At 39.3% G+C, this 13,370-nt stretch overlaps 1 protein-coding gene across 1 annotated transcript in view; it reads left to right on the top strand.

Annotated features, from left to right (window-relative positions):
- kiaa1549lb (KIAA1549-like b) overlaps positions 1–13,370 on the top strand; it is a 52,974-nt gene that overhangs the window by 5,103 nt on the left and 34,501 nt on the right. Inside the window, exon 2 of the mRNA XM_083552847.1 lies at positions 8,433–8,783. Coding sequence (XP_083408973.1) covers positions 8,433–8,783 — 351 coding nt within the window. The remainder of the gene's footprint in view (positions 1–8,432; positions 8,784–13,370) is intronic.

The following is a 13,370-nucleotide window of genomic DNA, read 5'->3' as shown; positions in this document are numbered from 1 at the left end:
GCAAACTGCACAATCGTAAATACATTCACATGGATTTAATATTGTTTTTTTTCATTCCACAATCGCTGACACAGGAGCAGAAAGTGATTTGATAGCAGACACACTTACAATGACATTTACAAGACAGACTTGGACAAAAAGCTGGACATGGTGAAGGAAAGGTCACTAAAACAGGTTAAAAACAGTTTTTTAATGAACCGTTTATACATTTTTGCGTTTTTTTTTTTTTTTTTTTGTGTAGAATTTGCACTAAAACACAAAATTAGCCTTTATTGAAAATCCACAGGAAAACCGTAATGCACCGAAAAAATACAAATAAAACCAAGGGGGTGAAGTGATGAGATGAATATTACTGCTTCTGCTGGAGATGATGTATGTGGAGGTGTGTGTTTGGGTGTGTTCGTGTGATGAGGGGAATATCAATGCTTCTGCTGGAGATGATGTGTGTGGAGGTGTGTGTTTGGGTGTGTGTGTGATGAGGGGAATATCGATGCTTCTGCTGGAGATGATGTATGTGGAGGTGCAGTTGTGGCTCCAGTGAAAGGAGACGTGTTGAATTGTGTTCATTGGGTTTCTTGCTTTAGTGATGATGTTCATTCTGACTGTATGAGATCCTGTGTGTGATGCAGCGCTCTGATCTACTGCACTTCTCTATAACACTGATGTTTTCTATAGCCGTAGAAGCATAATGAGTGCATTAGGAGGTGGATTGGTTCAGGTAGGACACTACTGAAGGCCTGAGTGAGGACTGATATATATAAACATCTAACAAACCTTTGAACGACCCCCAAATTAGTGCTCGTGTAACTGGTATGAAAAGTGCATTTCATTTATATTGTCTTATCAGATAGAAGGACACAAAATGTTCTACACGTTGTTTCAGTCAATGGGTGTTTCCTCTTTCATTCAGTATTCAGTTAATTAATTAACCTAATTCCATTTTTACTTTAAAATCAATTGTATTTTTGTAATGAATCCATGTTTATATAATGTTATTATTCCCATAGATTTAATTATTGTCTAATCTTTACGCAATTTCATTTATATTTTCATTCATAAAGGACAAACGCACTGTTACAGAGTGTATTTGTTTTTATTTCACCAGAATAAAAGGCAAAATTCGCCCCAACTGCAGATGTCGAGATTCTCATTGATTCTATAAAGAAACACAACACAGTGATGAGACTGAATACACTCATTATTTTCTCTCTAATCTCAGGAAACAGTCAGGAGTGTTCATTTACCTTAGTATTTACAGTGGTATTTGGTATCTCCATTTATTTCTTTAATGGCTAATTAAAAAACCTGCCATTTTCTTCAGGAGTAAAGTAGATTTATAGAAGCTTAAATTAGCCATGTGTTACACCCGGCCTCGTGCGTTGTCCTCAGTACTTTGATGCCAACTCCTCCACTGCTAACACACCCACCCACACACATACACACACGCATACACACACACACACACACAGACACACACGATAGCTTTTTCTCCTCCATATTGAGAACAATCACAGATTTGTCATACTGTAGAGCTGATATTTTAACATGAAGCTCAGGCAAATAACAAAACACTCTTTAGCAGTGGCATATACACACTATATATATACAGTGAGGAAAATAAGTATTTGAACACCCTGCTATTTTGCAAGTTCTCCCACTTAGAAATCATTGAGGGGTCTGAAATTGTCATCGTAGGTGCATGTCCACTGTGAGAGACATAATCTAAAAAGAAAAATCCAGAAAACACAATATATGATTTTTTAACTATTTATTTGTATGATGCAGCTGCAAATAAGTATTTGAACACCTGAGAAAGTCAATGTTAATATTTGGTACAGGAGCCTTTGTTTGCAATTACAGAGGTCAAACGTTTCCTGTAGTTTTTCACCAGGTTTGCACACACTGCAGGAGGGATTTTGGCCCACTCCTCCACACAGATCTTCTCTAGATCAGTCAGGTTTCTGGCCTGTCGCTGAAAAACACGGAGTTTGAGCTCCCTCCAAAGATTCTCTATTGGGTTTATGTCTGGAGACTGGCTAGGCCATGCCAGAACCTTGATATGCTTCTTACAGAGCCACTCCTTGGTTATCCTGGCTGTGTGCTTCGGGTCATTGTCATGTTGGAAGACCCAGCCTCGACCCATCTTCAATGCTCTAACTGAGGGAAGGAGGTTGTTCCTCAAAATCTCGCAATACATGGCCCCGGTCATCCTCTCCTTAATACAGTGCAGTCGCCCTGTCCCATGTGCAGAAAAACATCCCCAAAGCATGATGCTACCACCCCCATGCTTCACAGTAGGGATGGTGTTCTTGGGATGGTACTCAGCATTCTTCTTCCTCCAAACACGTTTAGTGGAATTATGACCCAAAAGTTCTATTTTGGTCTCATCTGACCACATGACTTTCTCCCATGACTCCTCTGAATCATCCAAATGGTCATTGGCAAACTTAAGACGTGCCTGGACATGTGCTGGTTTAAGCAGGGGAACCTTCCGTGCCATGCATGATTTTAAACCATGACGTCTTAGTGTATTACCAACAGTAACCTTGGAAACGGTGGTCCCAGCTCTTTTCAGGTCATTGACCAGCTCCTCCCCTGTATTTCTGGGCTGATTTCTCACCTTCCTTAGGATCATTGAGACCCCACGAGGTGAGATCTTTCATGGAGCCCCAGTCCGAGGGAGATTAACAGTCATGTTTAGCTTCTGCAATTTTCTAATGATTGCTCCAACAGTGGACCTTTTTTCACCAAGCTGCTTGGCAATTTCCCCGTAGCCCTTTCCAGCCTTGTGGAGGTGTACAATTTTGTCTCTAGTGTCTTTGGACAGCTCTTTGGTCTTGGCCATGTTAGTAGTTGGATTCTTACTGATTGTATGGGGTGGACAGGTGTCTTTATGCAGCTAACGACCTCAAACGGCTGCATCTAATTTAGGATAATAAATGTAGTGGAGGTGGACATTTTAAAGGCAGACTAACAGGTCTTTGAGGGTCAGAATTCTAGCTGATAGACAGGTGTTCAAATACTTATTTGCAGCTGTATCATACAAATAAATAGTTTAAAAATCATATATTGTGATTTCTGGATTTTTCTTTTTAGATTATGTCTCTCACAGTGGACATGCACCTACGATGACAATTTTAGACCCCTCCATGATTTCTAAGTGGGAGAACTTGCAAAATAGCAGAGTGTTCAAATACTTATTTTCCTCACTGTATATATATACAGTACAGACCAAAAGTTTGGACACACCTTCTCATTCAAAGAGTTTTCTTTATTTTCATGACTATGTATATTGTAGAGTCACACTGAAGGCATCAGGGGCTATTTGACCAAGAAGGAGAGTGATGGGGTGCTGCGCCAGATGACCTGGCCTCCACAGTCACCGGACCTGAACCCAATCGAGATGGTTTAGGGGTGAGCTGGACCGCAGAGTGAAGGCAAAAGGGCCAACAAGTGCCAAGCATCTCTCGGGGAACTCCTTCAAGACTGTTGGAAGACCATTTCAGGTGACTACCTCTTGAAGCTCATCAAGAGAATGCCAAGAGTGTGCAAAGCAGTAATCAAAGCAAAAGGTGGCTACTTTGAAGAACCTACAATATGACATTTTTCAGTTGTTTCACACTTTTTTGTTATGTATATAATTCCATATATAATTCCACATGTGTTCATTCATAGTTTTGATGCCTTCAGTGTGAATCTACAATTTTCATAGTCATGAAAATAAAGAAAACTCTTTGAATGAGAAGGTGTGTCCAAACTTTTGGTCTGTACTGTATATATACACACTGATCAGGTATAACATTATGCAGTGGTGGGCCGTGTATTTGGTACCTGGGCCTTCAGTGAGGATGAACCCGACTTAATCCACCTCTTAATACACCACTATCACATCACAATTATAGAAACCATTAATACTGTACAAAAACACAATATAACAACACGCTGCATTACAGAGAGAGAGACATTTTACATATGGAGGTGAAAACCATTTTACTAAAGCAACAAACCCAGTTAAGACTCCAAACAACCACAACTGTGCACCTACAACATCTGGAACAGTTTACAATTAATATTTGTCCAATAACATGAAAAAAAGCAGAGCTACACACGTGTTTTACCAGTCGAACTCGACTGTAACAGTTTCCCTCTGAACAACCAATCAGAGGACGGAAAAATGCTGACGCTATTCTGGGCCAGCGAGCTGCCCTGTGAGGAGAATCTGAAATCTGATTGGTTAAAGAAACAGAGCTATTTATTAAGAAGACTGTGGTTAGAAGTCCAGCAGTACTGACTTTGAAGGCTCTGGGCAGATTAGATTGACATGGCAGCACATAGAGACTGAAATCTGATTGGACACAAAAATCTACCATTCGCATACACGTGCTTCTGATAGTGTTTAGTCCAGCAGAAAAGGATTTACTGACCCTGACCGCCCGCCACGGACAGTATAACATTATCACATTATGAGCAGTGAAGTGAATAACACTGATTATCTCATTAATGCACGTGAGGAGTGAAGGCTGGATAGGTGTGGTCTGATCCAACAGACGAGCTCCTGTAGCTCAAACTGCTGAAGAAGTTCATGCTGTTGATGATCGATGGGTCACGACTGTTTTAGTAGCAAAAGGGAAACCAACACAATATTAGGCAGGTGGATCATAGGTATTTATAAATGTTTGCAATACTGGTACTGTATATTTTAAATTGCCAATGGGAAAAGTCTTATAGCCTCATCAGGCAATTTACCATTTACATTTACATCTAAGGCATTTGGTAGACACCTCCTTATAAAGTGCTTCAAAGTCTAAATCAATAAATACACTCTGCTGCTGGTTTATTAGGACAGAGACTATAAATACAAATTATGGTCTTTTTTATTACCAAATACTAATTTAAGAACCTCTTGAAGGTCTTTAGATGCTGTTAGAGGCTCAGCGGTTGAGGTTCATTCCATCACCTAAGTGCTAGAACAAAGAAGAGTCTGGAAGCACGTCTTCCCTGTACCCGGAGAGGTGGTGGGACCAGTTGAGAAGTGCTAATTATGGATAGTGAAGTTCTACAGTTCATATATCAGATCATTTCTAGAAGTTCCATAAAGCTCAGTATTCTTGCTTCATAATAAACCATCCATAGGTGGTTCTTCCCTAAACTGGAGCACAAAGTTGCAGGAACACAAATGTATTGAACGTCTTCAGATGATGTAGCATGAAACTTTCCCTTTACATGAACTAGGAGACCCAAACCTGCTCTACCATGACAATGCACAAAGCCAGTTTAATGAAGCTATGCTTTAGATGGTTTGGAGTGGAAGCTCTACTACAATAGAGATCTGACCTCAACCCTGATGAACATGAATGTAGGTGAATGCTGACTACAATCCAGGAACCTTCTCACCTCACCTCACCTACATCAGTACCTGACATTACTAACACCCTTATGGCTGAATGAATATCGTCAAACAATCTAGTGGAACATCCCAGAAGAGTGGAGCTCATTATAACAGCAGATGAAAACTAAATGTGTAATGGGATGTTCAGGTGTCTACAAACTTGTGTCTATAAAGTGTCTAAAGATGCTTGAGAGCTTAATTTCTTCCTTTGGAAAGAATCTATTATTTTAAAACCTCAAAGTGCTGACACTGGAGAATTCGTTAAATCTCCATACAGGACCTTTTAAGGAGGCTAATATTTTTTCTTAAAAGCCAATTAACCTAAATTTTATGTATTAAAAAAAATAATGACCAGTAGTTTGGAGTTTGTTTCACACTCCTGGGTAATACGTACATTCTTCTAAAATCAATGGTTCTTTATAGGGTTGAACTGCATATTCAAAGGTTCTTAGCTTTGAGAAAGGAACAGGAGTGTACAGTGTTTCCTGGACAAAAGGACACAAAGTGTCTGTGCATACTGCAGTATCCGAGCACAGCCAAAATTGTGTCACATTCAGTAGGTCACTCTCAGAGGGGTTAGATTGACGAGCTCGGCTTTAATAAATACATCAGACTTGTTTAAGCTGCAGTCAGCTGGACTTCCTTATTCCCAGAGCTTCTAACCAGAAAACTATACGTACTGCATATGGCATATGGCTAGTGATGAGTCGTTCATGAACTATTGTCTACTATACTATATTACTATAGTCTTGAATGTGACTCAGAAGAACGAGTCGTCTCAAAGAGTGATTCGTTCATTTTCTACCGGATACGCATGAGAATTGAATAGTGCACTTCTCGACTCCGAGTCGACTCCGAGTCGAGTCCGAGTCGTTCATTTATCAGGACACTATGCAGTTTCCATCACACAGGAAACAGAACTGAGTTCATCCCATGAGTCCTCTGGTCCGAGTCACTCGTCCATTTGTCACGTGACTCCCATATATGCTAAGAAGGTGAATAAAGGATTAAAGGAATGAAATGAAACAATAACTAAAAAAAAGAGTCGTTTATATTGATGAACAACATTTAATAAACCTGGTCACTAAAAGGATCCGATCTTCCCATCACTATTGGAGACTAGTTTGAAGACATTGTACACTGAAAAACTACAGATGCTACACTTCTAAACTCAATGTTAAACGTTTCAAGTCGCATCGTACAGATTTTCTAGTTTTGACCAATGAACTCTATTTTCTCATTATATCAATTAAACATCAGTTGAATATGGATTTCAGCATGACGGTCCTCAATAAGTGCAACTGCGGCAAATATCGTTTCTTCTCCAAGTATCTCATAGCGCTATTACCTTGTGTTGAATTTATATATTCAGAACATGTTTATCACATAAAGCACTAATCGATAAATTGAAGTCATAGCGATCACAGGCGGCACAACACCGAACCCGTTTTTACCACCGATTTGCTATTAATAAACAGCACAGCAAGATTTTATTTGACCTCGTCAGCATTTAGAAACGATCGATCGCCCGGATCCAGAATCAGAGGTCTTTTGTGAGAGAATCTGCTCCCATCTACCCATATAGTTTATCTGCAACTAAGCAGGTTTGTCAAGAAAGACAAGAAGGACATTTTGAGAGATGATTTGTACAGTATGTTAGGATTTTGCAATATGTTGTGCTGCATAAGACACCGTCGAGTGCAGGTTTACACTCGAGGGACGTGGAAAGTGTGTCAGTTCCCCACTAGGCATATAATGGGACAGAGGGACATCATGACCTTCACTGCTTCCAGTATGTGTTTTTTTTTTTATATATAAACTCACGTGTGAAACTGGAGTGTGTGACATCACATACTTCCGTCTGTCATGTCCTTTTGTCTCACACCTTTTAAATATAGTTCTGGTTTTCATACAATACTTACAAACTGCTTAGATTTACTTCATCAAGCTTTTGACCATAATAATCCCCTCTGTGACATTAAATTAATATGTACACTATATGTCCAATAAGTATAGTGTACATATTAATTTAATGTCACAGAGGGGATTATTATGGTTAAAAGCTTGGTGAAGTTTGTGGACACCTCAGCATAAAATTAGCATGTGCTTCTTTTCTGAATATCACATTCCACTCTTCATTTGCTGTTGTATTAAAATCCACTCTTCTTTGAAGATGTTCCACTAGATATTATTGAGATTTGTGTAGATTCGTTCAGCTACAAGGGTGTTAGTAAAGTCAGGTACTGATGCAGGTGAGGTAAGGAGGACTGGGGTGTAGTCAGTGTTCACATTCATAATGTTCTTTATAGATGAAGCTCTATAGCAGGAGATCTTCCACTCCAGGCCATGTAAGGCATATCTTCATGACACTGGCTTTGTGCACAGGAACATTGCATTCTAACTTCAAGGTCTGTGCTTCCTGTGACTGTGCGTGCAGCCTTGTGCTGCCATCTGTTGGTATGTTACAAAACTAGTCACAAAACATTATGATACCACCTCGTATGTCACAGAATTGCAAATCCTCATAAATAAATCCTGGTGGCTCCTAGATTTTGTAGCTCACACAAAACAGATGTGTACTGACTGTTAGAATGGATGTGTAGATGGATGGATGTATATGAGATCCGTTCTAAGGGTCCTGCACAGTGCTATTTTAGGTATAATTTCGTTCTCTGTGTGTGAGTTTGTGGTGTATTGTGGAGAAAAGTATAGACTTTGAGAAGGCTCTCATTGTTGTAGTGTTTAATGATTGTCTTTTTTTTTCTCCTTAAAATTACCAAATATACACCAGTTCCGTTCGGTCTGTTCAAGTGGTTTTAAAGACTCTTTAAATTAATTGCTTCGAGTGCTTTGTATTATACAGCAGAGCTATAATTCTGCCTGCCTGCTTCACAAAGACATTTCTAGAATATATGACAGGAAAATTACAGCTTCTCCTCTCTATAGCATTTGAACTAAAGTTCTACATTGTAAAGATTCCCAATATAACCCAGTACAATCAGATATGTTCCCAGTATATCCATCTGAATCTCTTCTCCAACAGATGGAACAAATTATGAGGCATCTGGATCATTGGCGTCACCTCTGGACAAAGCAGCCCTGTCAACCTCTTCTCTTTGGCCATCTGGTTTGCTTATGATCGATGAGGATCCTGTCTCGGCCGTCCGTTCTGTTCCAACGAGTCGACAAAGGGACATGAGAGAGAAGTCTCTATCAGCCAGACCACCTGCAAAACCACAGATCGATTTTCATTTCAGCTCTACTCTGGAGAGTCCTGTTAGAGAGACCACTAACCAGTCTAAGCGTTCACCTGCAGGAAGTTCTGTTCAGAGAGCAGAGCCATCTTTTATGATCCCAGCATCTGCTTTGGTGCACATTAGGAACCATTCTTCAGGTTTGGTGTTCAGCACTCATACAAACACCAGTTTTATCAATTCTCGCAATGTACCTCCAGTTTCCACTGAAATCATATCATCAGTGGCTACATCACCAATGACAATGTTACCTTCATCGACACTACTATTATCATCAGCATCATCATCCTTATTACTACCATCAACTTCAGATTCAACCTCGTCAAGGTCACCATTTAAAAATAAACCCTTAGCACATAGCCTTGCTTACATATATAGTTCTGTTCCAACACCACCTAGCCCAACCACTGGTTCTTACACACCGTACTCAGATGAACCACTTTCATTTAAGGAAACCATAAACACCTCAGTAGCACATAATCAATACAAAGCTTTTCTTCAAAGCCCAGTGCCAGCAGAACCCTTAGAGCTTAGAGCCCCAGTCATACACCCCGCAAGACAACCATCACAAGAACCGACCTCAATTGTAAGAAAAATGTATGGTCATTATTTTCTATCTGCAGCCACAATCCCACAGGATCCATCAAGTGAGACCCGAATGCAGTTACATGGATCTAAAAACAGCATGTATACAAAGATTTATGGGGAATCAGCAACTCGGTCTGCCACAACTCGAGAGCAGCTGATCCACACTGAGGCAGATTCAAGTGTGGCGTCATTCTTAATTAAAAAGGAAATAGTGCCTTCTTTCAAAAGCACTCATTTGATGGTTTCTCCAACAGGTTTGTCTGAATTATATAAGAATCCATCCTCTCCAAGAAGTCGAAATACGCAAATCCCAGCTGGGAAGGAAAAAAACTCTAAAGACAACAATGCATCTCTAGGGTACTATAGAACATTTCTGACCACACAGGTTCCAGGGCAAGCCGAAAATAAATCACCTAGAGCTACACCTCAAACCTTGTTTTATGAGACAGACATGACAACCATGGAGTCTCCACTTATTGCACCTGACTCTTTTTCTAGAAACCTTTTGCCAAATCCAACTAATAATCCAACATCAGTGAGCCTTCTGCACAGTGTCTCTTTCTCAGAAAATACAAAACCGATGCTTACATCTTCTGCATTCATTGAATACATGCTGAGAAAACAACCTCAAGAAACTAGCACAAGTAGAACTTTAAAACCACATGAACATAGATTTTTGGATTTTTGGGATGCATCACCAACCAACATCCCATCAACAGCACTTATATCTTACAGAATTGACATACTCTCTTCTGAGGCTACAGCAAGAGCATTGACCTCATCCAGACCTTCAATATCTGCCATCCTCTCAAACTCTACAGCTAAACACCTGGCTGACAGTCTGTTAAGTACCAAGACATCAATCCTTTTAGACAGAAAGTCTTTAACCTCTCAAAACGGCATCATTTCCCATTTTGCAACTGCATCAGGTTCTAAAAGAAGTCTCCAAGAAATGGCCACCTCAATTCATCTGATGGAATCTGGAAACTCATTCAACAATAACTTTGCTTCTCAAGAAAGACACTTTTTAGTCACTGCTTTAAATTCAGGGCAGAAACCTATGGAGACAAGTTCTTCTTTCATGTCAAAGTTCCTGGGTTTAGCTTTTAGCAAGAGGTCCCCAATTATGACACCTTCATTACTCCATCATAAGATCATGCATACAACTAAAGATGATGTGAAGTCCGATTATTTCACATCTTCAGACAGAAAAATACCAACCAGCCCTGGAATACTGACCCAAAATAATTTATTTATCTCAGGAGACACATTTGTTGATGGAACTACATCTATTGAAGTGTCTGAACAAACATCTGCATCTGGTCTAAAACTTACACCCATAAGACTAAACAATATCTCTGATTGGAAAGAGAAGTCAGTGAGCAGTGTGTTCTCTACCAATTGGACAGTAAAGCCTAGATCAGAAGCAAGCAGCTCAAATCCTGCACAGACTGAAGGGTTCAGTCCTATAAAACAACCACTACAGCAATTATTTACAACTAAAAGTGGACTGTCATTTTCATCAACCAGCAATAAAATGCTTTCACTTCATAAGGTATTAAATACATCATCATCATCATCATCATCATCATCATCATCATCATCATCATCATCATCAAATGACTCAGATTTAAACACAAGAGGTATCAATTTGTTATCGACTCCAGGACCAGTGATAAACCTTTTGTCAAACAGGATATCATCTGTGTTTTCACCCACCAGAAGTTTATTATCAATTTCCACATTAGAAACACAGACTGTTTTAACTCCAGGACTAGGAGAAAGGTCACCAGCATCATCAGCTTTAGCACCATTACCAACAGAACTATCACCATCATTACCATCAGAATCAAAACCTCCATCATTACCACCATCACCAATATTAAATTTATCAACATCACATGTAAAATTATTACCAGGATCCTCATCTTCACCTTTATCGTCATTAGAATTAGCATTAGGATCACTACCAGATGTATCTTTTTCAGGACTATTACTTTCAAAACCAGCATCATCACCATCACAATTATCACCAGCATCAACAGAAGATTCAGTAATAACAGATTCATCACCTAGAATCTCACCATCAGCATTACCAACAGCATCACCCTCTAAACTATTACCACCATTATTATTATCACCATCATCATCATCTTCTTCTGAATTATCACCACCATTATTACCATCCCCATCATTACCTTCTGAATTACCACCATCATCATTACCTTCTGAATTATCACCACCATTATTACCATCCCCATCATTACCTTCTGAATTATCACCACCATCAATACCTTCTGAATTATCACCACCATCATTACCTTCTGAATTATCACCACCATCATTACCTTCTGAATTATCACCACCATTATTACCATCACCATCAACATCAGCATCCTCACCATCATCATTCCTGGCATCGTTAATGGATATATCACCATCAGAATTATCAGTAGTAGCACAGTCAACAGATTCAATATTAGATTTATCACCTGAAATCTCACCATCAGCTTCTGAAATATTACCACCATTATCATCACCATCAGAATTATTATCAGCATTCTCATCATCATCATTACTTGTATCACTACCAAATTTATCACCAAAAGCCTCACCATCAGAACTTTCACCAGTATCTCTGCCAACAGATTTACCAACTACACCACCATCCAAATTATCACCAGCATTATCACTATCAGCTTTATCATCACCATCATCACTCTCAGTGGCATCACCATCAGATTCATCAAAAGCATCATCACAATTAGAATTATCTTCAGCAGTATCACCATCACTATTAGTGTCATCATCAACATTATCATCATCATCATCTGATTTAACATTTGCATTATCACCAGTCTTATCACCTTTAGAATCATCTGCACCATCATCACAGCTAATGCCATCAGCATTCTCACCATCAGAAATATCACCAGCATCATCAGATTTATCAGCAGAATTTACATTCTCAGAATCGTCATCATCTTTTGAATTATTGCCAACTTCCCTATTAACATTTCCGATAGAATTACTATCAGCATCATCACCCACCACATCATCACCCTTAACTCCATTCACATCAGAATCAGAATTTTCACCATCATCTACAGCATCAGCAATACCACCAGCAAAATCATCATCAAAATTATCACAAAAAGAATCAACATCACCTACACCATCATTGGTATCATCATCAGAATTATCACAATCATCTCCATCATTATCAGCAGCAGCAACATCGTCAGAATTAGTACCATCAGCATCTACAACAGCTTTATCAGCAGCAAAATTATTACCAGAATCATCCCAATTATCAACAGTGTCACCATCACCTACACTATCATCAGAATCATCAACAGAATTATCACCATCAGCACCATTAACAATATCACCAGCAACAACATCACAATTATCACCATCAGCATCTACATCAGCATTATCAGCAGCAACATCATCATCATTATCATCAGGATTATCAACAAAAGAGTCACCATCGCCTGCACCATCATCAGAATCATCATCAGAATTATCACAATCATCTCCAACAGCATTATCATCAGCAACATCGTCATCAGAATTATCACTTACAAAATTCCCATCACCTACACCATCATCAGAATCATCATCAGAATTATCACCATCAGCCTCTACATCAGCATTATCAGCAGCAACATCATCACCAGCTTTATCAGCATCATCATCTCCATCAGCATCAATGCCAACAGAATTATCAACAGGATCACCACCAACATCATCATCATCATCATCATCATCATCATCATCACCTGCTTCTTTACCGCCAGAATCATCACCAACATTGGAATCGTCATCACCAACACCATCACAATTATTCACACTGAATTATGATTTTGTTTTAAAAACGCATCAGTTGCCGTTGACTAAAACATCTGTACCATCAGAAATTACACGGGCTTCATTGACCTCATCACCACCTTCAGCATCCTCAGCATTAACATCAGCAGCCACGTCATCCTATTACCAATATTTGTTAAAAAAACAATTTACATCTCCAGCATCTCCAAGAATGCCTTTAGCTTTATCTCCATTAGCATTTCCTTCATCACCTTCGACAGCATCTTATTATAATTCTGAATTACCACATGGCGTGTCAGTATCTT

The sequence above is a fragment of the Silurus aristotelis genome (assembly GCF_946808225.1).
Source record: "Silurus aristotelis genome assembly, chromosome: 10".
Taxonomy (NCBI): Eukaryota; Metazoa; Chordata; class Actinopteri; order Siluriformes; family Siluridae; genus Silurus; species Silurus aristotelis.
Note: the sequence above shows the minus strand (reverse complement) of the source record. Positions and strands in the feature narration are given on the sequence as shown.